The sequence below is a fragment of the Eptesicus fuscus genome, chromosome 4, assembly GCF_027574615.1.
Source record: "Eptesicus fuscus isolate TK198812 chromosome 4, DD_ASM_mEF_20220401, whole genome shotgun sequence".
NCBI classification, from domain to species: Eukaryota; Metazoa; Chordata; class Mammalia; order Chiroptera; family Vespertilionidae; genus Eptesicus; species Eptesicus fuscus.
In genome coordinates, this window is record NC_072476.1 from 1636244 (window position 1) to 1661743 (window position 25500).

Consider the following 25500-nt stretch of genomic DNA (forward strand, 5'->3'; position numbering starts at 1 on the left):
AAAGAAATTCAATAAATAATATCTATTGAATAGTCCAGTTAATAAACTTGAGCCAAGGAGTATATAGAGAACATAGATTTCTAAACACATGTTTTTAAACACACATAGAGTCTTCACAAAACTGACTAGATGATACACAATGAAGACTAATGAATGACACATTCAATATCATTTTGCAATTAAATTAGAAATTAATAACAAAAATACACAACTGGGAATTTTAATACAAGTTTTTATATAATTAATAGGCCAAAGAGGGAATCATAACGTAAACTTGAGAATATTTAGAACTGAAGAATAACATAAATACTGTGCGGCTAGATATTTTATAGCTTTAACTATTACCATGAAAAAGGTTAAAACTAAACAAACTGTCCAACTTAATAAGTTAGAAAAAAGTATAGTAAACACAGTTGAAATAATGAACAAATAAGAACAAAAATTAATAAAAAAGAAAACAAATATATAATAGAGAATACCAACAGCCCCATGAATCAGCAGTTGGAAGAATTAATAAAATTTAAATAAATATTAGGTATATATATATGGAGAGAGAGAATATGTGTATATATATATATGTGTGTGTGTGTATATATATATATATATATATATACTAGATTGAATCATGCATGTGTAGGGTCCCCTACACGCTTTCACTTTTCGCGGTGGAGCTGGGTGCCTGTCCGCTGGTGCACCAGGCCTTTCAGAAGCCTCCGGCTCAGCAGAGGCTTCTGAAAGGCCTGGTGCCAGAGCAGACAGGCACCCAGCTCCCCCACTTTTGATGGTCCGCAGCCTCTGAGGGGGACTATCCTACTGTTGAGAGGTGCAGGGGGCGGGAGTCCCGCCCCCTGCACCTCTCAACGGCTGCTGAGCGGGGCTGCCGCGAACACCTGGCTACCCTGTTGTTGAGAGGCACAGCTGGGTGTCCGTGGCAGGCCCCCTCAGCGGCCGTGGATCTGGCCGTTGAGAGGCGCAGGGGGCGGGAGTCCTGCCCCCTGCGCCTCTCAACAGAAGGGTAGCCCCCCTCAGTGGCAGCGGATCCGTGCCTCTCAATGGCTGGATAGGCCACCCCGAGTCCCACCCCCCAACCTCCCGCCACCCAATCGTGGGCGTAGCAGAGTGATGGTGATTTACATGTTACTCTATTATTAGAGAGGATATGTATATCCTCTCTAATAAAATGGTAACATGCAAATTAACCATAACTCCGTTACATAAGCCACGCCAAGCCACGCCCACCAGCCAATCAGGGCGACTATGCAAATTAACCCCCATCCAAGATGGCTACAGCCACAGAGAGCAAGGTTTCCCAGGTAACAGAGGAAGCCAAGCTTTCTATAGCCATTGCAGGCCTATGCCTCCACTCAAGCTACAAAGTTTCAATAATAGAAGGTAAACAAATTCAAACAAATGGCGACAGAATGGAGCTTGAGAGAGCAGGCCAGAGTTGCCGCCGGCAACAGGGGAAGCTGAAAGATGAAACAGAGGGCCGGAGACCATGGGATACCAGGACACAGGCTTTATTGGCGATCACCCTGCCAGCTGCCTTCTAGAGGGGGAAAGGGAGGAGAGAGAGAGAGAGAGAGAGAGAGAGAGAGAGAGAGAGAGAGAGATGAGAGAGAGAGAGAGAGCTTGCTGGGGTGAGAGTGCCTTTTAAGGGGAGGAAAAGGGGATGGGGCTTAGGGCACTCAGCACACACTGATTGGTGGTTTCATGTAAGGTACATGGTTAGGGGCCTAGGGATTTAGGAATTGGGAACCTATATGGCAGGTGCTGATTGGTGGTTCAATGTACAGTCCATATAAGGTGTTCAGAAATGTCCGGCTGCAGGTAGAGTTTACGTCATGCTCCGTCCATCAGTTGGGGGAAGGGAGGATCTATCATTCCAGGCTTTTGCTAATATTAAAAAAATTGAGAGTCCGGGCAGGGTCAGGGGATGAAGGTCTGTCTTCCATAGCTACTTCCTGCTGAGAGGGGCATTGTTAGGGGCGTCTACCCGGGGTCTCAAGGATTCTGGTGTCAGGTTCTGAATTCAGTGCCAGATGGATCTCTCCCACCTTCTGGTTGGCGAATGCCTGCATTCTGTTCTGCAAAAGACTAGAAAACAGCGATGAGAAAGGGGGCTAAAGAGCAAAATTAAAGGAATAGACACCAGTTGGCCTAATGATGGGAGGCTGGACAAGGAGTGCAGCAGCATAATTTCCCCAAGAGACTGGTTGGTGAAGTCTTGAGAGCGAAGTCTTGTTGAGTCACTTGGGAGGTAAAAGCTGGTCCTGAGGCTGCCACAGTGTCACTTGTCTGGTTTTGCCGCTTTTCTGGGCCTGGAGCTGAAATACAACTGAGACCTAGATGTTATTTCTAGGGGGGAAAAGAGTAGGGGTCTCAGTTGCCTCACTAGTGATATGAAAGGGGAGAATAGGTTACCCTGGGGGTGAGGTTCTTGCTTTCCCAGTTTTGCCCCTTGCTGGGCATTCACATGTTTCTTGTAGGTCCTGAGACAGGGTTTCAAAGTAGGTAGAGTAGTGGTTAAGCTCCCTGTGGCAGTTCCAACTCCTTCTGTGATGCTGAGGGTTAGGAGGAGAGGGATGATCTGTACTGCCCTTTTGTGTCAGATATGATGGGTTACGGGACAGGTAAAGACTGATTATTGGGGCTGCATCTACATTGGGTGAGAGATAGATGAGAGTACAGGTTCCTGTCCAGCTGATGGGGAGACAGATGTATGTGTTTTCTCCACAGAGGAAGAAAAATCCCTGATCATGGAGACAAGCTGATAGGTTTAGGGAGAAAAGGTGGGCGAAAGGGATGAGATTCCTTTTTCTAGTTCCGCACTCCAAGCTGAGAGAGTAGTCACCATGGCGCTGCCAATAAGGGGTGACAGATGAGTGATTGAGATTGTGTTACAGTGAAAGTGGGAGGGAAAGGGAAGGAAAGGAGTAGTGAGAGCCAGGGACCTGGATGGTTGGATAAGACGTTAGACACTGAATATTCTGGTTTAGCTTAAGAAGAATCCAGCAACCTTGTCCTGCCAGGCTTGGAGACTGAAGCCTCACTTTCTTGCTGAGAGTTCCTTCTTCCTTTCTTTTTTCTTTATTTCTAAAAGGCAGGGGCGGGGGAGGGAGCTGGCTCCACAGCCAGTTCCCAGGCTAGCCAGGCCTCTAGCCGCTTGAGTCCCAAATGGCCACATTCTTCCTACAGATAATGATCATAGAGGAGATAAGGAGATAAGGCATTTACTGTCCAAGGAATGGCTTGGCCTTTTGGGGTAAGAGAGTGAAACTGAGATAGATGACTGTGGTTTGGGACAACTGGGTTTTATGAGGGGATGCATGGTAGCCCTGGCCGGGCACCAAAATAGAATGGGAAAAGAGTGAATGGGGGAATTTAGTAAGATGCAGTGTAGAGGTGAGGTGGCTAATGGCTGTGAGACTAATCTGTCAACCCCCATAATAGAGACTGAGGAGGGGACAAGGGTCCCAGCGAATTCGGAGAGGGCAGAATAAGTGGCCCCAGTGTCAATTAAGAAGGAGATCAGTTTACCTGCCACCACAGTCGTTACCCGAGGCTCTGTCCTGGTGATTTAAGTCTGTGGGGCCCTGTCAGGGCCTGGGCAGCTTCTTCGGTGGCCAGTCCCAGGAGGTCTGGGAGCTCCAAACCAGATCCATAGGGCGGCCATGCTGGACTGGCTGAGGCCAGACTGGAGGGGCCAGACTACAGTCTGATTTCCAGTGGCCTTCCTTCCGCACCTTGGGCAGGGCCCAGGCGGGGGTCTCGGGTTTGAGCAGGACTTGGCTCAGTATCCTTCCTTGCTGCATTTGAGGCATGGGCCCGGAGGAGGCTTAGCCCCTGACTTACCCGCGGTTGGAGGACCGGCACTCCGTTTGGGATTCGTGAGAGTGGTGGCTAGGAGCTGGAAGGCCCCCTACTGGGCCTCAGCCTTGGCTGATCTCGTCTTTGATTTTGGATTTGGGTCTCCTTGTCTCTATTATTAAAGACCTTAAAGGTTAGGTTAACAAGGTCTTTTTGAGGGGTTTGTGGACCTGCAGTTGCGGCGTCTGTCGGGGAGTACAGGTGGTCAGGTCAGTGGAAAAAGAAACCTGAGATGCCTCTCAATCTGTGAGGCTGGACATAGAGACTGGGACATGGACTCAGACTATGCCCTCAGTTCCTGCTGCCTCTCTCAGGGGTAGAGTGGACCCAGGAATAGAAGAGGCTGTTGAGGAAGGCAGTCTTTGGGCCTGAGAATGAGTGTTAGATGGAAAGGCTGTTTTGGAGCTCAGGTTCTCAGGATTTGGGCTCCGGGACTGGGGAGAAGGCGGCTGCTGGTTAAGAGGGTCTGAAGAGAAAGAATCTAGACATTTTTCAATTTGAGAAAGGTCAGAGAGTGAGAAGGGAAATGGCCAGCCACTTGTAAATTTGTTTGCTGGAGGCCACGGGAGTGGAGATTAGGCGGAGAGCACAGGGAAAGGAGTGGGGGGTTAGAATTCTCAGAAGTAGAAATGCCCCACCCTACCTCCCAAAATGAGGGCGGGACCAGGAGGGACGTTTCAGGGAGACTGAAGCTCAGGAAGCAAACACCCTGAGGGAGAGGAAGGGCCTGTAGCTGCTGCCTCCGGTCAGTGGGCTGGACCAGTGTGTGTAAAGGAAAAAAAAAGTTAAATGTGCTCCGGAGTCCTCCAAGGACTCCTGCACTCCGGCGTTGACCTGGGAAAAAGAGTGCCTAGTCAGAGAGGGGCAGGTTTAGGGTTGTAAGGAGGTGGCGAGATTGAGACACGTGGAGAGAAACGATCCGCTGGGTTGAAAGAGTCAGAAGACAGAGAAAGGGGTTTGAGAGGGCAAAGAGGACTTTGCGAGGAGGATCTGATGGGTGGAACACGAGGAATAAAACAAGGGGGGAGAGCGGGAGGGTGGGTGGGGAGGGGAAAGCCTGTTCGTAGGAATCTCGAATGCTTCCCAATCCGGTGGCAAAAATTATCTAGATCTCGGAGGAAATTGGAATTTTCAGGCCACAGAGAGACATTGTCGAGTTTATATTGTGGCCAGGTAGAGCTTCTTTGAGGTTACGAGAGGGTTTGGATTGAGGGGTTCCCATGACCGGATGGAAAGGGCCACCGAGAAGTTGGGGAAGGAATAAGAAGCGTCCTTCTTTTCCCTCTGCCAACCTGTAGAAAAAAGGACAGGAGAAGGTTGCAAGGTCGTCACCCCGAACCTTTCCCGTGGAGTAGAACAGAGTTTTCCCGGCCAGGTACCTGGGCTTTCGTAGAAAGTAGAACGTAGAACGTGTAGTGTAGCCGCGTACGTACGGGAAAACTCTGAGGCCTTTCCAGGTCAAGGGAACCGGGAGTGGGGGGTGTTGGGAAAATCCCCGAAGCCTACCGGTTAGAAGGAAGCGATGAGATTCCCACGTGTCCTGGTACGGCAGGGTTTGAGGAGTGTTCTGAGCAGGCCAATGGACTCAGAACCATGCCGCCAAGCAGAGCCAGAGCAGGAGTCAGAAGCTCGGGGCTAGGTTCGAGGATAGTCCATGCTCACCCAGGTTCAGCACCATGATGAAAGATGAAACAGAGGGCCGGAGACCATGGGATACCAGGACACAGGCTTTATTGGAGATCACCCTGTCGGCTGCCTTCCAGAGGGGGAAAGGGAAGAGAGAGAGAGAGAGAGAGAGAGAGAGAGAGAGAGAGAGAGAGAGTAAGAGAGAGAGAGAGTAAGAGAGTGAGAGAGAGAGAGAGAGAGAGCTTGCCGGGGTGAGAGTGCCTTTTAAGGGGAGGAAAAGGGGATGGGGCTTAGGGCACTCAGCACACACTGATTGGTGGTTTCATGTAAGGTACATGGTTAGGGGCCTAGGGATTTAGGAATTGGGAACCTATATGGCAGGTGCTGATTGGTGGTTCAATGTACAGTCCATATAAGGTGTTCAGAAATGTCCGGCTGCAGGTAGAGTTTACGTCATGCTCCGTCCATCAGTTGGGGGAAGGGAGGATCTATCAGAAGCAAAGCTTTCCACACACCCTGGCCGGGCTTACCCACTTAAGGCTACAAAGTTTCAATTGTAGAAGGTGAATTAACTGCCACAGAAATGGCTGCCGCCCCGTAGGGAGCAGCAGGCTTGGCTCCGCTCCAGGCTACAAAGTTTCAATTGTAGAAGGAAAATAAATTCCAGATACCAGGGCCTCCGCTTGTGTTGCCAGGGGGCATGGCCAGCCTGCAAACCACCAAAGGCCCCTCGCTCAGGCCGCCCCACGCCCCAAGGGAACCCCACCCTGATCCGGGACACCCTTCAGGGCAAACCAGCTGGCCCCCACCCCTGTACCAGGCCTCTATCCTATCTAATAAAAGAGTAATATACAGATTGATCATCACTTCAACACACAATATAGCTGCCCCCATGTGGTCAAAGATCCTGCCCCCATGTGGACACAAGATGGCCACTACAAGATGGCCAGCAGGAGAGGGCAGTTGGGAGGCACCCGGCCTGCAAGGGAGGGCAGTTGGAGGTGATCAACCCTGCAGGAGAGGGCAGTTAGGGGTGACCAGGCTGGCAGAGGAGGGAAGTTGGGGGCAAACAGGCTGGCAGGGGAGCAGTTAGGCATCAACCAGGCTGGCAGTGGAGTGGTTAGGGGGTGATTAGGCTGGCAGGCAGAAGCGGTTAGGGGCAATCAGGAAGGCAGGCAGGCAAGCAGTTGGGAGCCAGCAGTCCTGGATTGTGAGAGGGATGTCCGACTGCCAGTTTAGGCCTGATCCCACCAGGATCCAGCCTAAACGGGCAGATCCCACCAGGATTGGGCCTAAACAGGCAGTCGGACATCGCTCCAGGAGTCCCAGATTGGAGAGGGTACAGGCTGGGCTGAGGGACAACCCTCCGCCATGCACAAATTTCGTGCACCGGGCTTCTAGTATATATATATATATATTTGTTACACATTGACAAATAAGAGGATATAATAAACAATGTAAAGACAAGTCTAAGAACTTTGAACAAATTGTTATATTTCTAGGGGAAAAAAAGAAATTCACTAAATCTGATTTAAGAAGTATTAGAAAATTCAAATTGTACTACAAGAATCCAAGTAGTTAATAGTTTAAATTATTTTCAAAAAGAAAACATAAGGCCTACATGACTACCGGTGAGTTCTGAATTGTCTTCCAGGTGATACAGGAAAGAGAGAAAGATAACACTTCCAGCCCCTTCTATAAGACTAGCAAAAGCCTCATGCCAAAAACGAACAAAATAATCATGAACTAATTTCATTCATAAACATAGATTCAAAAATTTTAAATAAAATATTAGCAAACAATCTAAGAAGGTTGTTTTTACATTAGAAAAATCTATAAATAAAATTCCCATTTTAATGGGTTAATAGGAAAAACATAATTATCTCAATAGATGCAGAAAAATAAATGATACTTGATAAAATTTCTTTTTTTTTCACTTTTAAATTTTTTTAAATTAAGGTATTATATGTGTACATATCTTACCATTGTCCCCCCCACCCCACTCCCATACATGCCCTCACCCCCCAGAGTTTTGCGTCCATTGGTTATGCTTATATGCATGCATACAAGTCCTTCGGTTGATCTCTTATCTCCCCCACCTCTCCCTAACCTTCCCCCTGTAATTTGACAGTCTGTTCGATGCTTTACTGTCTCTGTATCTATCTTTTTGTTCCTCAGTTTATAATGTTCTTTATTAACGATAAATGAGTGAGATCATGTGGTATTTTTCTTTCATTGACTGGCTTATTTCACTTAGCATAATGTTCTCCAATTCCATCCAGGTTGCTGCAAATGATGGTATATATATACATTAAGATAACTTTATCTAATACTTTACATTTACATAGGAATCTACATTTAGAATTGTACAAGAAATTCCTTCTTTTTTATGGCAGCATAGTATTCCATTGTGTAGATGTACCACAGTTTTCTGATCCAGTCATCTGCTGACGGGCACCTAGGCTGTTTCCAAATCTTAGCTATTGTAAATTGTGCTGTTATGAACATAGGGGTGCATATATCCTTTCTGATTGGTGTTTCTAGTTTCTTAGGATATATTCCCAGGAGTGGGATTACTGGGTCAAATGGGAGTTCCATTTTCAGTTTTTTGAGGAAACTCCATACTGTTCTCCACAGTGGCTGCACCAGTCTGCATTCCCACCAGCAGTGCACGAGGGTTCCTTTTTCTCTGCATCCTCACAAACACTTGACGTTTGTTCATTTGTTGATGATAGCCATTCTGACAGGTGTGAGATGGTACCGCATTGTCGTTTTGATTTGCATCTCTCAGGTAATTAGTGACTTTGAGCATGTTTTCACGTGTCTCTTGGCCTTCCTTCTGTCTCCTTTTGAAAAGATTCTATTTAGGTCCGTTGCCCATTTTTTTATTGGATCATTTATCTTCCTTTTATTAAGTTGCATAAGCTGCCTGTAGATGTTGGAGATTAAACCTTTATCAGTGATAGCATTTGCAAATATGTTCTCCCATAGAGTGGGCTTTCTTGTTGTTTTCTTGATGGGTTTCTTTGCTGTAAAAAAGCTTTTTATTTTGATGTAGTCCCATTTGTTTATTTTCTCTTTAGCTTCCATTGCCCTAGGGGCAGTGTCAGTGAAGAAGTTCTTTTGGCATATGTCTGAGATTTTGTTGCCTATGGATTCCTCTAGTATTTTTATGGTTTCCCATCTTATGTTTAAGTCCTGTATCCATTTTGAGTTTATTTTTGTGTATGGTGTAAGTTGATGATCTAGTTTCATTTTTTTGCATGTATCTGTCCAATTTTCCCCACACCATTTATTGAAGAGACTGTCTTGACTCCATTGTATGTTCATGCCTCCTTTGTCAAATATTAATTGAGCATAGTGGTTTGGGTCAATATCTGGATTCTCTATTCTGTTCCATTGATCTATAAGTCTGTTCTTGTGCCAGTACCATGCTGTTTTGAGAACAGTGGCTTTGTAATACAGCTTGAAATCTGGTATTGAGATCCCTCCTACTTTATTCTTCTTTCTCAGGATTGCTGTGGCTATTCGGGGTCTTTTTTTATTCCAGATGAATTTTTGGAGAGTTCTTTCTAGGTCTGTGAAATATGCTGTTGGTATTTTAATGGGGAGTGCATTGAATCTGTAGATTGCTTTGGGTAGTATGGACATTTTAATGATGTTGATTCTACCAATCCATGAACATGGTATGTTCTTCCATCTGTTTACGTCTTCCTCTATCTCTTTTTTCAGTGTCCTATAGTTTTCCGTGTATAGGTATTTTACCTCCCTAGTTAAGTTTATTCTTAGGTATCTTAATTTTTTTTGGTGCGATGGTAAATGGGATTGCTTTTTTAGTCTCTCTTTCTGTAAGTTCACTATTGGTGTACAGAAATGCCATAGATTTCTTGGCATTAATTGTGTATCCTGCTACATTGCCGAATTCATTTATTAACTCTATTAGTTTTTTGATGGAGTCTTTTGGGTTTTTTTTTATGTGCAATATCATGTCATCTGCAAATAAGGACAGCTTTACTTCTTCTTTTCCAATTTGGATGCCTCTTATTTCTTCTTCTTGTCTAATTGCAATAGCTAATACTTTTAGTACAATGTCAAACAAGAGTGGTGAGAGTGGGCATCCCTGTCTTGTACCTGTTTTTAGGGGAAATGTTTTTAGTTTTTGTCCATTGAGTATGATGTTTGCTGTGGGTTTATCATATATAGCTTTTATTATGTTGAGGTATGATCCTTCTATTCCCACCTTGTTGAGAGTTTTTATCAAGAAAGGGTGTTGGATTTTGTCAAATGCTTTTTCTGCATCAATTGATATGACTATGTGATTTTTATCTCTCAATTTGTTATTGTGATGTATCACGTTTATTGATTTGAGGATATTATACCATCCTTGCATTCCTGGGATAAATCCTACTTGGTCATGGTGTATGATCTTTCTGATGTATTGCTGTAGCCGATTTGCTAGAATTTTGTTGAGGATTTTGGCATCTATGTTCATGAGAGATATTGGTCTGTAATTCTCTTTCATTGTGTTGTCTTTATCTGGTTTTGGTATTATGGTGATGCTGGCTTCATAGAAGGAGCATGGGAGTGTTCCTTCCTCTTGAATTTTTTGGAATAGTCTGAGGAGTATAGGTGTTAGTTCTTCCTTGAATGTTTGGTAAAACTCTTCTGTGAAGCCGTCTGGCCCCGGGCTTTTGTTTGCTGGAAGCTTTTTGATGACTGCTTCAATTTCTTCCATAGTTACTGGCCTGTTGAGCTGTTTAGATTCTTCCTGATTGCGTTTTGGAAGGTTATATTTTTCTAGGAATATGTCCATTTCCTCCAGGTTGTCCAGTTTGTTGGAATAGAGTTCTTCGTAGTATTTTGTAACGATCCTTTGTATTTCGGTGGGGTCTGTTGTTATTCACCTCTTTCATTTCTGATTTTGTTTATTTGGGTCCTCTCTCTTTGCTTCTTGATGAGCCTGGCTAGATGTTCATCAATCTTGTTTATCCTTTCAAAGAACCAGCTCTTGGTTTTGTTGATCTTTTGTATTGTTTCTTTGGTCTCTATGTTGTTTATCTTTGCTCTGATCTTTATTATTTCCTTCCTTCTGCTTACACTGGGCTTTTCTTGTTGCTCTCTTTCTAACTCTTTGAGTTGTAGGGTTAGGTAATATATTACCATTGTTTCTTGTTTTTTTGCAGGAGGCTTGTAGCGCTATGAACTTCCCTGTCAGGACTGATTTCGCTGTGTCCCATAGATTTTGGATTGGTGTGTTTTCATTGTCATTTGTTGCCATGATGTTTTTTATTTCTTCCTTAATGATAAAATTTTTTAGTAAATGGAATTAGGGGATAAAAGTGCCTACCTGTATAAAGGGCAAAACTCTATAACATAATATTTGATGACTCACTAAAAGTATTTCCTTTACAAATGAAGAGCTGGATAATGTGACTGCTATTGCCACTCATGTTAAACATTATACATTAGGCTGTGTAATGCAGAAGAAAAGTAAATAAAACAAATGCAGAGTGGACAGAAACTACCGTAATTCTAAAATGCTACAAACTGAGGAACTGCTACTGGAGTATAGAAAACAAATGCTGGGGCTGGTGAAGTGAGCACATAAAATATGCCTTTGCTGGGAGTCTCTAGAGAAGTGGCATTCCATCCATGTAAGTCACATCTAGATGGCCACACCCGGTATAAAGTAGTTTACAATGTAGTTGATTTATAGTCTGTTCTGAACAGTCAATGCCCGTGCTGAACTGAATGATAATTATTTTTAGTAACACATTTTTGTCAGTTTTTACCTTTTCCCATCCCTAAAGAGTCTTTCATCATTTTGCCAGGTAAGATATTTTGTTTCTCTTCCTCACCTAAGATCTTTCTCTATTCTTTGGAAGAGAATATACTCTTGGTTGCTACAGGGTGAGTCACAAGATATCAGACTATATCTGAACTGTGAAATATGGTAGCCACTAGCCACATAGGGCTTTTTAAACTTAAACTTATTGAAATTAAATACAATTTAAAATTCAGTTCCATAGCCACACTAGCCACTTTCTAGCCCTCAGTAGCCATACTTATATCTGAGTGCAGCCATAGAGCTTTCCATGATTAGATATATTAGATAGTGCTAGTCTATTAAATTAGTGCCATTTTTTGCATTTGTTCGGGTGAACAATAAGCAGAATTCTCCAATCTGGAACAGTTTGTTTGCCTCTATATCACGTTAATATCTTCTCCACAGGACAAACTCACCATGGCTTTGGCACTGCTTGGTCACCTCTTCTTGCTCAAAGTGTCTTATGTGAACTTTGTGTTTAGGCTAGCCTGTATCTTCTTCCCCAAGAATGGAATTATCAAAATTCTACAACGGCAATTCATAAATTAAGCATGTTCATATCTCTAGGAATTTAGTCTAATTATTATTCATATCCAATACATTCTTTAGAGAGATATCAGTTACACATCAACTGTGGTTTCTTTGAAGATTTTCCTACTCTCAAATACATCATAATTTTCCTGTGTGTTCTCTACTGGTGAATTCTAGGCTGTATCTCATACTTTTACCTCCCTTATTGGTTTGATTCGGTTAGAAATGTGGAAAATAGACTGTAGCCATTTTCTGTTCATAACGGTGCCAGGAAGACTTATGCTGACTCCACTTCACCAAAGAGCTCTTGAGTTATCAACACAAACTGTCCACAGGAACAAACCTATTGGGAAATAGTGTTCTTCAAGCATAATCATTTGACTTTTGATTCCCTGAGTTTGGTTTGATTATAAATTGGGTTTTTATTCCCCCCCTGGGGATAGTTCATTTCTTATAATGAAACCCAATCTTATCATCTTTTTAGAAATTGAACATATGGTATCAAATTCCACCAAAACCTTCATACTGAGATCGTTACTGCTTCTTCCCAATTACAACCTGGCCAAGTGCATCATTAACTATTTTGCTTTCTACGACATGAAAAAATGGTGCTCCATGAAACATGCTCCTGCCTTCTTAAACTGTGACGAAGAAAGTAAGTATCTCGGGGTCCCTATGTATCTAGGAAGTTAGTTTCAGGGTCAGCCCATGAGACATGTGGGGTCTGCCCATATTTCAAAGGAGTCAGGCTACCTGTATGTAGGTCATTGTACGAGGCTGGAGAAAAGAACATTTAAATATAATGAGCCTCAAAAGAAAATCCAAGGTAAGTTTGAAGTTGTCATCAGAACTAAGAGCTGCTGACAATCAACCACCTAATAACTTTACATACATTATCCTAAATCTTTACAAGCTCAAGCCACCTTTATAAAAGTCACTTGAGGAAAGTGCCTGTGCCCAATCTCACACAGCTTTCCTGGGCTAGGACTGGGATTCAAAGCCATGTTCTTTCCTTGTGCGATGTACTTCCTCTATGACAGGAGTGGGGAACATCCGGCCCACGGGCTGTATAAGGCCTGCAAAATCATTTTGTCTGGCCCTGCCAAGGCATTAGGGGTGAGTTATTTTAATGTTTGACCAAATACAACAGGCTAATTTTTAAGCTGATAATTTTGTGTGGCCCACAAATGTTGTTATAAATATCCAAATGGCCCTTGGCAGAAAAACATTTCCCTACACCTGACCTATGGGAAAAACCTCCAGGGGAAGGCTTTGTATTATAACTGTATTATATTTACTTGTATTCCCCCCAACACCACCACCACTCAGAATCACACATTAATTGGCACACAACTTATTTCAAGGAATGAATTATTTGGGTATCCTATCTAATAAAAGAGTAATATGCAAATTGACCATCACTCCAACACACAAGATGGCTGCTCCCATGTGGTCAAAGATGGTTACCCCCATGTGGACACAAGATGGCCACCACAAGATGGTCAGCAGGGGAGGACAGTTGGGAGGGACCAGGCCTCCAAGAGAAGGCAGTTGTGGGCAATTAGGCCAGCAGGGGAGGGCAGTTGGGGTGACCAAGCCGGCAGAGGAGGGAAGTTGGGGGTGACTGGTCCTGCAGGGAAGGGCAGTTGGGGGGGACCCAGGCCTGCAAGAGAGAGCAGTTGGGGGGAACCAGGCTGGCAGGGGAGCAGTTAGGCATAAATCAGGCTGGCAGGAGTGTGGTTAGGGGGTGATCAGGCTGGCAGGCAGAAGCAGTCAGGCAGGCGAGCAGTTGGAAGCCAGCAGTTCTGGATTGTGAGAAGGATGTCCAACTGCCCGTTTAGGCCCGATCCTACTGGGATGAGGCCTAAACGGGCAGTTGGACATCCCTTGAGGGGTCCCAGATTAGAGAGGGTGCAGGCTGGGCTGAGGGACCCACACCCATGCACAAAGTTTGTGCACTGGGCCTCTAGTCCTATTAATAATTTGGGAGCCCTAGCCAGTTTGGCTCAGTGGATAGAGCATCACCCTGCATACTGAAGATGACCCACGGTTTGATTCCAGTCAAGAGCATGTACCTCAGTTGCAGGCTCCTCCCTGGCATGAGGCAACCAATGGATGTGTGTTTCTCTCACATCAATATTTCTCTCTGTCTTTCCCTCTCTCTTTTCCACTCTTAAAAAAATCAATGGAAAAGTATCCTCAGGTAAGGATTACACATAAATAATAATAATAATAATAATAATAATAATAATAATAATAATAATTTGGGGAGAGGCATTATAGAATATTTCTAGGATCATTTAATTTACCTATATTTTAAAATTTATTGGAGTAAATTTGTTCATAATATATTATGGTATTTTAACAATTATAAGTTTGAATAGTGATATTGCCATTTACATTTGTGATATTCCTAATCTTTCCACTTGTATTTTTTCTTGATAAATCTTACCAGAAGTAAGATTTTACCCATTATATTAGTCTTTTAAAGAAGCAAGCTTTTACATTTATTGATTCTTTCTATTGTATCTTTGTTTTCTAAATTTTTAATTGATGTTATTATTTTCTTTCACATTCTCCATTTTGGGGGATTAATTTTCTAACATCATAAGTGGGTTCTTAAATAATTTATTGTCAGTCTGTCTTCTTTTCATTACTAGGATATCTCTCACTGGTGCTTGGGAGGTTTGTATTTTTCTTAATTAGATTCTATGAACTTCTTGCCTCTGAGATTTGATGTCTCAATACTTTTGGAAAATTCTTATCTTGGGAAGGCAACACTTTTGAGAAGAACAAATTGAAAGGCTGAACAATCCCTTAGAGGCCTGATATATAAAAAGGAGACAACAGCATAAGTTAAAAGTACTGCAGAAACAAAGGGTTAAATGGGAATAAGAAAACTTCATCCACACCACCACTAGCAGAAAAACATTTAAAAGAAATTATATTTTGACTTACCAACAGAAATAGCTTTCATATAGTAAGCAAACAAGTAATCATCCCAAAGCCATCATCACCACTTCATAACATTGCTGTTTTGATTGTGCAACAGAAAGAGACAACCAATAGCCATGCAAAATTGATATGACTATAAAAATATAAACAAAAATATAATAAATTAATCTGTTAAAAACGATCGAGTCAAATTAATTAAAAATATACATTTGGTGGGGGTAGGTATGGGGAGGAAATATGGGTAAAGGTTAAGATACTAGGTGGAGGAAATGGTCTTTATTATACAACCAGAAGCCCGGTGCATGAAATTTGTGCATGGAGAGGGGTTGTCCCTCAGCCCAACCTGTACCCTCTCCAATCTGGGACCCCTGGAGGGATGTCCGACTGCCTGTTTAGGGGATCGGGCCTAAACGGGCAGTCGGACATCCCTCTCACCATCCAGGACTGCTAGCTCCCAACTTCTCACCTGCCTGCCTTCCTGATTGCCCCTAACCGCTTCTGCCTGCCAGCCTGATCACCCTCTAACCCCTCCAACTGCCCTCCCTTGCAGGCCGGGTGCCTCCCAATTGCCCTCCCCTGCAGGCCATCTTGTGGTGGCCATCTTGTGTCCACATGGGGGCAGGATCTTTGACCACATGGGGGCAGACATATTGTGTGTTGGAGTGATGGTCAATCTGCATATTACTCTTTTATTAGATAGGATAGAGGCCTGGTGCAGGAGTGGGGGCCAGCTGGTTTGCCCTGAAGGGTGTCCTGGATCAGGGTGGGGGTTCCCTTGGGGCGTAGTGCAGTCTGAGTGAGGGGCCTGTGGTGCTTTGCAGGCCAGCCACGACCCCTGGCAACCCAAGCGGAGGCCCTGGTATCTGGAATTTATTTTCCTTCTACAATTGAAACTTTGTAGCCTGGTGCCAAGCCAAGCCTGCTGCTCCCTCCGCGGCTGGCAGTCATTTCTGTGGCAGTTAATTCACCTTCTATAATTGAAACTTTGTAGCCTTAAGCAGAGGCTGGGCCTGGACAGGGTGTGCAGAAAGCTTTGCTTCCCCTGTTGCTACTGGCAACCCTGGCTTGCTCTCTCAAGCTCCGTTCTGCCACCATTTCTGTTTGAATTTGTTTACCTTCTATAATTGAAACTTTGTAGCTTGAGTGGAGGCTTAGGCCTGCAACAAGCTCTCAGAAAGCTTGGCTTGCTCTGTTACCTGGGAAACCTTGCTCTCTGTGGCTGCAGCCATCTTGGTTGAGTTAATTTGCATACTTGCTCTGATTGGCTGGTGGGCGTGGCTGGTGGGTGTGTCGATGGTATGGTCAATTTGCATATTACCTTTTTATTAGGTAGGATTCGATTTCACTTCATATTAGAGATTTTTTTAAATGACAGCATGGAGCGGGTATCCAAGATAGCAGCAGAAGTTACAAAGTTCAAAGTGAATTACAAAGGAGTCAGCAGGGAGAAGCCAGGACCCAGTGCCCCTAGGCCACAGACAAACTGCTGGGACAAGATGCCCTCAGACACATGGTCCTGATGTTGCAACCTGTTGTGCCTGAACCATGGCTCTGGGATGACCGGTCCCACTGCCTAGGCAAGTGCATGCCCAGAGGCATAGACCTGATGTCCTGACCTGGCAAACAAACCCAGTGCCACTGGATGACTGGTCCCACTGCCTTGACATGGTGCACCTGGCCCTGCCACTGTGACTCAGTGACCCCAGATGCATGGTCCTGCCACCAGAACCCATTGTGCCTGAACCGGTGCCCCCAGATGACCAACCAAGCTGCCTTGAGACCAACCCTGCAGTTATGACCCAATGTTCCCTGCATCCATGACCTGATGCCCCTGGACATACGGACTTGCCACCATGACCCAGCACACCTAACCTGGCACTACCAGAAGATAGGACCCACCACTGTGAACCAATGTGACCCATCATCCCCAGATGCACAAACCTGCCCCTGCAATTGGCCCACTTCACCTGGTGCCCCAGACAACTGGACAGCTAAAATGGGGAGACAAAGACATAATTCCCAAATGAAAGAAAAGGAGGAATCATGAGAAAAGAAATTAAATGAAATTGAGGCAAGCAATTTGTCAGATAAAGAATTAAAAGTAATGGTTATAAGGGTGCTCAAACAACTTAATGAGAAATACAAGCAACTTAATGAGAACTATAAGGAACCTAATGAGAACTACACCAGCATGAAAAGAGAGGTAGAAAATGAATAAGAATCAAGCAGAAGATTATAACATGGCAGTTGGCAGGACTGGAGTGAGGGAGAGAGAGTGAGTGAGTGAGTGAGTGAATGTTTGGACGTGTGTGTGTGTGCATGTGCGTGTGTGTTGCGTGTGTGTGTGTGTGTGTGTGTGAGAGAGAGAGAGAGAGAGAGAGAGAGAGAGAGAGAGAGAGTCAGTCCTATGGTGCAGGAGTCTTGGGGGTGGACGGTTTGGGCTCTCCTGGCCAAAGAGCCACTGCTATTGCCACAGGCACTCTCTGGGTGTGGCTCTGGCTCGGAAACCATGCCATCTTGAAGGATTTATAAGGTCCTCCTTGGGAGAAGGCTGCAGGAAGCTGCAGAGTCTAGGCTAGCTGTAGTCAAGGCCTGAACCCACGAGCACCCCACCTCAGAACCCACACACACATGTGTCCCAAGGACAGAATCCAGACTCAGTGCATGCCATCCAAAGACAATACCAGACAGTGCACCTAAGTGAACACCACCTGGGCTCTGTGTGTGCCCGCCACAAGCACCACTGGGGCCGTGCACCTAAGTTAGCATCAGCCCGGACACCACTCCAGTCCATGCAGCTAAGTGAACATCAGCTGAAACCTGTGTGCACCTGCCACAAACACCTCCAGGACCAACTCCATGGGGGAAGGGAGTACTGCTCAGAACAGGGACAATCAAGACATGAGACTCAGGCAGACCCAGCCTCAGGACTGAGGATTCCCTGCTTGCTGGACTACTAGGGTCTTGAACCTCTCAGACCTCAATCAGGTTGCCCAGGGCCAGAAAGGAACAGTGAATCACATTCACCTGCACTAGAGAAGCTCTCAGGAGGCTCAGGATAGACACACCAAGGGACCAGACTCAACAACATCATAGCAAAATGTAGTGAGAAAAACAAATTGTGTACCCAAAGGATTATGAGTGTGTGTGTGTGTGTGTGGATTTTTTTGTTGTTGTTGCTTGTTTGTTTTTTTCTTCTTTTTCCCTCTCTTCTCTTTTTTCTTGCATCTCTCTAATTTCTCTCTTCCATTTGATTCTATTCTACTTTTTTCTATTATTATTAATTTTTCTTATTTTGTTTTTCTCCTTTTTCCATTTTACTTTTCTATCTATATCTTAACATATCAATTATTATTATGTTTTGAATTCATTATTATTAATTCACTAGAGGCCCAATGCACGAAGATTCATGCAAGAATGGGCCTTCCTTCCCCTGGCTGCCAGCACCACCTTACCTCAAGCCAGAGCCACTTTTTTGCTCTGGCTCAGAGCCTCCAGCCTGGAGCCACCTTTCCACCTTCCCACGCTGCCCAGAGGCCCGGAGCAGCTAGGGTAGGGTGGAATGCCCTGCCCCTGGCCACTTGGCACCTGTGTATGCAAATTAACCTGCCATCTTTGTTGGGTTAATTTGCATTCTCACTACTGATTGGCTGTGGGCATCACAAAGGTATGGTCAATTTGCATCTTACTCTTTTATTAGTGTAGATTTATTTTTGCTTTCTTTTTATTTCTTCCTCCTATATTAACTTTTTAAAAAATATTCCTCCTTGCTTCCATATAGCCATTTTTGGTCTCCTTCTTTCTCCCATTTTCTTTTCAACCCCTCTGAGTCTTTGGTTGAATGTTTTATGGTATTCTTTTTATATTTTCTTTACTTTCCTTTTTCTTGTTTTTCCTTCTTAGTTTTCCTGTTGTTGCATTGAGTATCTTGATTTTCATGGTGTGATTAGTTTGGTCCTATTGGTTCTTATTCTGTTCTGTCAGCACCTGTATAATAGTTGGCACGATGACATTGGGGTTGAATCTCACTGGCAGCAAGTCAGAGGAGAGATTTCTCCTACAAATGGGACATCAACAATCAAGCCCCAATTACAACAGGAGAGCCCAAATAATACACACACGAGGCATTCCTAAATATCAAGTTCAGGTGAACAAAGAGACTGCACCACTGGACCCCTCAAGAAATTTTCTATATAAGGCCATTCCCAAAACACTGGAAGGCATAACAGTTTTATCTAATACATAGAAGCAAATACAAAGAGGCAGCTAAAATGGGAAGATGAAAAAACAACCCCCAAATGAAGGCATCTCCAGACAAAGAACTAAATAAAAGGAGGCAAGCAACCTATCACACATAGAGTTCAAAGTAAAGGTTACAAATGTGATTAAGGAGCTTAGTGAAAATTACAAGGAACTCAGTGGGAACTATAGCAGCATGAAAAGTGAAATAGAAACCATGAAAAAGAACCAGATAGAAATGAAGAATGATATATCTGACATCAAGAACACACTGAAAGGCATTAAAAGTAGATTGGATGAAGCAGAGGATCAAATCAGTGATTTGGAAGACAAGGTAGAAATTAATACCCAATTAGAGCAGCAAATAGAAAAAAGAATAAAATAGCAGGAAGGTAGCTTAAGGGAGCTCTGGGACAGCATGAAACATAACAACCACATTAAAAGAATGCCAGAAGGGGAAGAAGGTGAACAAGGAACAGATAACTTATTTAAAGAAATAATGACAGAAAACTTCCCCAACCTGGTGAAGGAAAATATCACACAAGTTCAGGGGGCAGAAGGGGTCCCAATAAAGATAAACCCAAAGAGACCCTCACCTAGACACATTATAATTAAAATGGCAAATGTTAAATAAACAATTTTAGGGGCAGCAGGAGAGAGACCAAAAATTATCTACAAAGGAGTTCCAATTAGAATGTCAGCTGACTTCTCAATAGAAACACTTCAGGCCAGAATGGAGTGGAATGAAGTATTCAAAGTAATGAAAAACAAGGGCCTAAATCCAAGACTACTGTGTCTAGCAAGACTATCATTTAAAATTGAAGGTGAAATAAAAAACTTTCCAGACAAAAAAAATGTGAAAGATGTGTATTACCACCAAACCAGCAATGCAGGAAATGTTAAAGGTACTGCTTTAAGAAGAAAAAGAAAAGGAGAGAGGATCATAGGCATAAAGAAAATAAAAACAGCAATAATAAATACCTATCAATAATAAACCTAAATGTAAATGGATTAAATGTTCCAGTCAGAAGACATAGAGTGACTGAATGGATAAGAAAGCATGACCCATATATATGCTATCTACAACAGACCCACCTCAGAATAAAAAATGCACACAGACTGAGAGTAAAGGGAAGGAAAAAATAATATTCCATGCAAATGGAATGGACAAAAAAAGCTGGAGTAGCAATACTCATATCTGACAAAATAGACTTCAAAACCAAGGCCATGACAAAAGATAAAAAAGACACATCCTATATAATAAAAGACTAATATGCAAATCGACCAATGGCAGTACGACCAGTTGCTATGACACACACTGACCACCAAGGGGCAGATGCTTAACACAGGAGCTTCCCCCTGGTGGTCAGTGTGCTCTCACAGGGGGAGTGCTGCTCAGTCAGGAGCCAGGCTCACAGCTGGCAAGTGCAGTGATGGTGGCTAGAGCCTCTTCCGCCTTCATGGCAGCACTAAGGATGTACAACTGATGGCATAGGCCCACTCCCAGAGAGGAGCGGGCCTACGCCATCAGTTGTACATCCCCCAAGGGCTCCCGTATTGCAAGAGGGCGTAGGCCAGGCTGAGGGACCCCTTCCCCCCCGCCCCCGAGTACACAAATTTTGTGCTCTGGGCCTCTAGTAATACATAATATTAAAGGGAATGATTCAACAAGAAAACATAACCCTTGTAAATATATATGCACCCAATATAGGAGCACCCAAGTACATTAAAAAACTCTTGATGGGCTTTAAGGGAGAGATTGACAGCAATACAGTCATAGTAGCAGATTTTAACACCCCACTGACATCACTGGATAGATCTTCCAGACAAACAAAATCAATAAGGAAATAGATGCCTTAAAAGACACAGTAGATCAGATAGATGTAACTGATATTTACAGAACATTTCACCCCAAAGCAACAGAATATACATTCTGCTCAAGTGCACATGGAACATTCTCAAAGATAGGCCATGTCTTAGGGCACAAAACAAGTCTATACAAATTCAAGAAGATTGATACAATACCAAGCATCTTCTTGGATCACAATGGCATGAATTTAGAAATCAACTATAATTTAAAAAAACATACTCAAATATATGGAGGCTGAATACCATGGTATTAAATAATGAATGGGTTACAAATGAGATCAAGCAAGAAAATAAAAATTTCCTAGGAACAATGACAATGAACACCCAACCACTCAAAACCTATGGGACATAGCAAAAGCAATCCTGAGAGGGAAGTTCATAGCACTACAAGCATACGTCAAGAACCAAGAAGAAGCTTGAGTAAATTATCTAACCTACAACTAAATGAATTAGAAAGAGAAGAGCAAAAAATAAAAAAAAAAACCAGAGTAAGTAGAAGAAATGAAATAATAAAGATCAGAGCAGAAAGAAATACATAGATTCTAAAGAAAAGATTATAAAAGATCAATAAATCCAAGAGGATGTTCTTTGAAAAGATAAACAAGATTGATGAATCCCTAGCTAGACTCATCAAGAAACAAAGAGAGAGGGCACAAATAAATAAAATCAGAAATGAAAGAGTCAATATAACAACAGACACCACAGAAATGCAGAAGATGGTAAGCAAATACTAAGAACAACTATATGCCAAGAAACTAGACAACCTGGGCAAAATGGAAAAATTCCTAGAAACATACAATTTTCACAAACTGAATCAGTAAGAATCAGAAAACTTGAGTAAGTCAATAACAACTTGATGAAATTGAAGTAGTAATTTAAAAATCACCAGCAAACAAAAGTCTTGGACCAAATGGATTTACAGGAGAATTTTCCCAAACATTCAAAGAACTACTAAAACCTATCCTCCAAAAACTATTTCAAAAAAATTCAATAGGAAGGAAGACCTCCAACTCTTTCTACAAAGCCAGCATTACCCTAATTCCAAAACCATGTAAAGACACTACAGAGAAAGAAAATTACAGGCCAATATCCCTGATGAATATAGATGCTAAGGTCCTCAACAAAATGTTAGTCAAATCAGATCCAGCAATATATTAAAAAGATCGTACACCAAGATCAAGTGGGATTTATTCTGGGGATATAAGGCTGGTATAATATTCTCAAATCAATAAATGTGATACATCACATAAACAAACTAAAAGATAAAAATCATAGGATTCTATAAATAGATTCAGAAAAAGCATTGGACAAAATTGAGCACCCTTTTTTGTTAAAAAAATAAATCTCAGTAATGTGGGAATAGAGGGATTATACCTCAACATTATAAAGGCCATATATGACAAACCAACAGCCAACAGAATACTCAATGGTCAACAACTAAAAGCATTTCAGTTAAGAATGGGAACATGACATGGATGCCAATTTTCACCACTCTTATTTAACATGGTACTTGAATTCCTAGCCACAGCAATAAGACAAGAAGAAATTAAAGGCATCCAAATTGTAAAGGGGGAAGTAAAACTGTCATTATTTGTAGATGATAAGATATTGTACAAGGAAAATCCTAAAATTCCATTAGGGAACTACTAGACTTAATAAATGAATTTTGCAAGGTAGCAGGATACAAAATCAACAACCAGAAATCAATGCCATTCTTATACACCAATCATGAACTCTCATTAAGAGAAACTGAAAAAAAATCCCATTTACCATTGCAACAACAACAAAAAATACCTAAGAATGAACTTAACCAAGGCAATAAAAGACCTGTACCTGGAAAACAATAGGACATTGGATAAAGAAATAGAGGAAGAACAAATGGAAACGTATACCATGTTCATGGATTGGAAGAATTAACATCATTAAAATATCTATACTACCCATAGCAGTCTATAGATTCAATGCAATTCCTATTAAAATACCAACAGCATATTTCACAGAACTAGAACAAATACTCAAAAAATTTATATGGAACCATACAAGAACCTGAATACCTGTAGCAATTTTGAGAAAGAACAACATCATCAAAGGGATCACAATATTGGATATCAAACCCTACTACAAAGCCATTATAACCAAAACAGCCTGCCACTGGCACAAACACAGGCAATGGATCAGAACACAAACCCCAGAAACTGACCCAAGTGATTATGGTCAATTAATATTTGACAAAGGAGGCAAAAACAATGGAGGGAAGATCATCTTTTCAACAAATGGTGTTAGGAAAACTGGACAAATACATGAAAAAAGATGAAACTAGACCACCAACTTACACCATACATAAGAATAAACTCAAAATGGACAAATGAATTAAAACCATAAAAATCTTAGAAAAAAAATGTAGGCAGTGAAATTTCAGACTTCTCATGTAGCAGAATTTTTGCTGACACTCCTCCTAGGGCAAAGGAAACTAAAGAGAAAATAAACAAGTGGGACTATATCAAAATGAAAATCTTCTGCACAGCAAAAGAAACGCCATGAAAATGAAAAGGGAATCCACTGTATTGGAGAGCCAATGATACATTTGATAAAGAGTTAATATCCAAAACATATAAATTACTCATTCAACTCTACAAAAGGAAGACAAACAATCTAATTTAGAAATGGGCAGAAGACCTGAACAGACGTTTCTCCAAAGAGAACATACAAATGGCTAAGAGACACATGAAAAGATGCTCAAAGTCACTAATCACCAGAGAAATTAAAATTAAAATGACTATGAGATATTACCTCACACCTGTCAGAATGGTTATCATTAAAAAAAAAAATCAACAAACAACAAGTGCTGGTGAGGATGGGTAGAAAAGGGATCACTAATTCACTGCAGGTGGGAATGCAGATTGTTGCAGCCACTATGGAAAACAATATGGAGTTTCCTCAAAAAATTAAAAATGGAACTTCTGTTTGACCCAGTGATTCCACTTCTGGGAATATACCCTAAAATACTGAACACCAATCCAAAAGGATATATGCATCCCTATGTTCATAGCAACGTTATTTATAATAGCTAAGATTTGGAAACAGCCAAGTGCCCATCAGTATATGGATGGATATAAAAGCTGTGGGACATTTACATAATGGCATACTAAACAATTGTAAGAAAGAGGGATATATTACCCTTTGGGACAGCATGGATGGACCTAGAGAACATTATGCTAATTGAAATAAGCCAATCTGAGAAAGACATGTATCACATGATCTCACTTATTTGTGGAATCTGATGAACAAAATGAATTGACCAACAAAATAAGACCTGAATAATGGAAGTATGGAACAGACTGGCATACCTCAATGTTGGGATGGGGGGACTAGAAGAGATAAACCAAAGTAGTTATATACTTACTAGTAGCCCAGCGCACAAATCCGTGTGCAAGTAGCCCTCTGCAATGGGCCTCTAGTATAAATATAATCAGAAACAAAAGAGGGGAAGTAACAACTGACCCTACAGATATACAAAGACTTTTAAAAAAATACTATGAGCAACTATATGCCAACAAACTGGACAATCTGAATGAAACTAACAAATTCCTAGAAAAATACAATCTGCTAAAACTAAATCAGAAATAATCAGAAAACCTGATAGGCCAATAACTACTGATGAAATTGAAGCAGTAATAAAAAAATAATTCTCAGCAAACTAAAACCCTGGCCCAGACGCTTCACAGGGTATTTTTTCCCAAATATTAAAAGGTCTAACACCTATATGCCTGAAACTATTCCAAAAATTCCAAGCTCTTTTTACAAGGCCATCATTACCCTAATTCCAAAACCAGATAAACACAAAAAATAATTACAGGCCAATATCCCTGATGAACATAGATGCTAAAATCCTCAACAGAATATTAGCAAATCAGATTCAGCAATATATTCAAAAGATCATACACCATGATCAAATTGGATTTATTCCAGTGATGCAAGGATAGTACAATATCTGCAAATCAGTAAATGTGATACATCACATAAACAAGTTGAAAGACAAAAATCACATGATCATATCAATGGACACAGAAAATAAATTGGACATATTCTACCACCCACTCTCAATAAAGTGGAATAGAGAAAACATACCTCAATATAATAAAGGCCATATATGACAAACTCATAGCTAGCATCATACTCAATGGGACCAAAGTAAAAGTGTTTTCCTCAAGATCAGGAACAAGACAGGGTCATCCACTTTCACCACTCTTATTCATCATAGTAATGGAAGTCCTAGCCACAGCAATCAGATAAAATAGGAAAGGAAAATGTAAAACTATGATTATTTGCATATGGCATTACACAGTATTGTATGTAGAGAACCTTAAAGATTCCACCAAAAAAAAAACCTATTAAAACTGATAAATTAATTTAGTATATAGCAGGATACAAAATAAATATTCAGAGATTGGTTGCATTTTTACACACCAAAATGAACTGTCAGGAATGAAAACTAAAATATATTCTCATTTACAATTACATCAAAAATACAAAATATGTAGAAATAAACGAAACCAAGGAAATAAAAAAAAAACACCAACAAC

The 25500-nt window shown here is 42.0% G+C and overlaps 1 protein-coding gene across 1 annotated transcript in view; it reads left to right on the forward strand.

The window, feature by feature from the left end:
* LOC103302875 (phospholipid-transporting ATPase ABCA3-like) overlaps window positions 1-25500 on the forward strand; it is a 289346-nt gene that overhangs the window by 207295 nt on the left and 56551 nt on the right. Inside the window, exon 23 of the mRNA XM_054714402.1 lies at window positions 12339-12509. Within this exon, the coding sequence (XP_054570377.1) occupies window positions 12339-12509 (171 nt within the window). The remainder of the gene's footprint in view (window positions 1-12338; window positions 12510-25500) is intronic.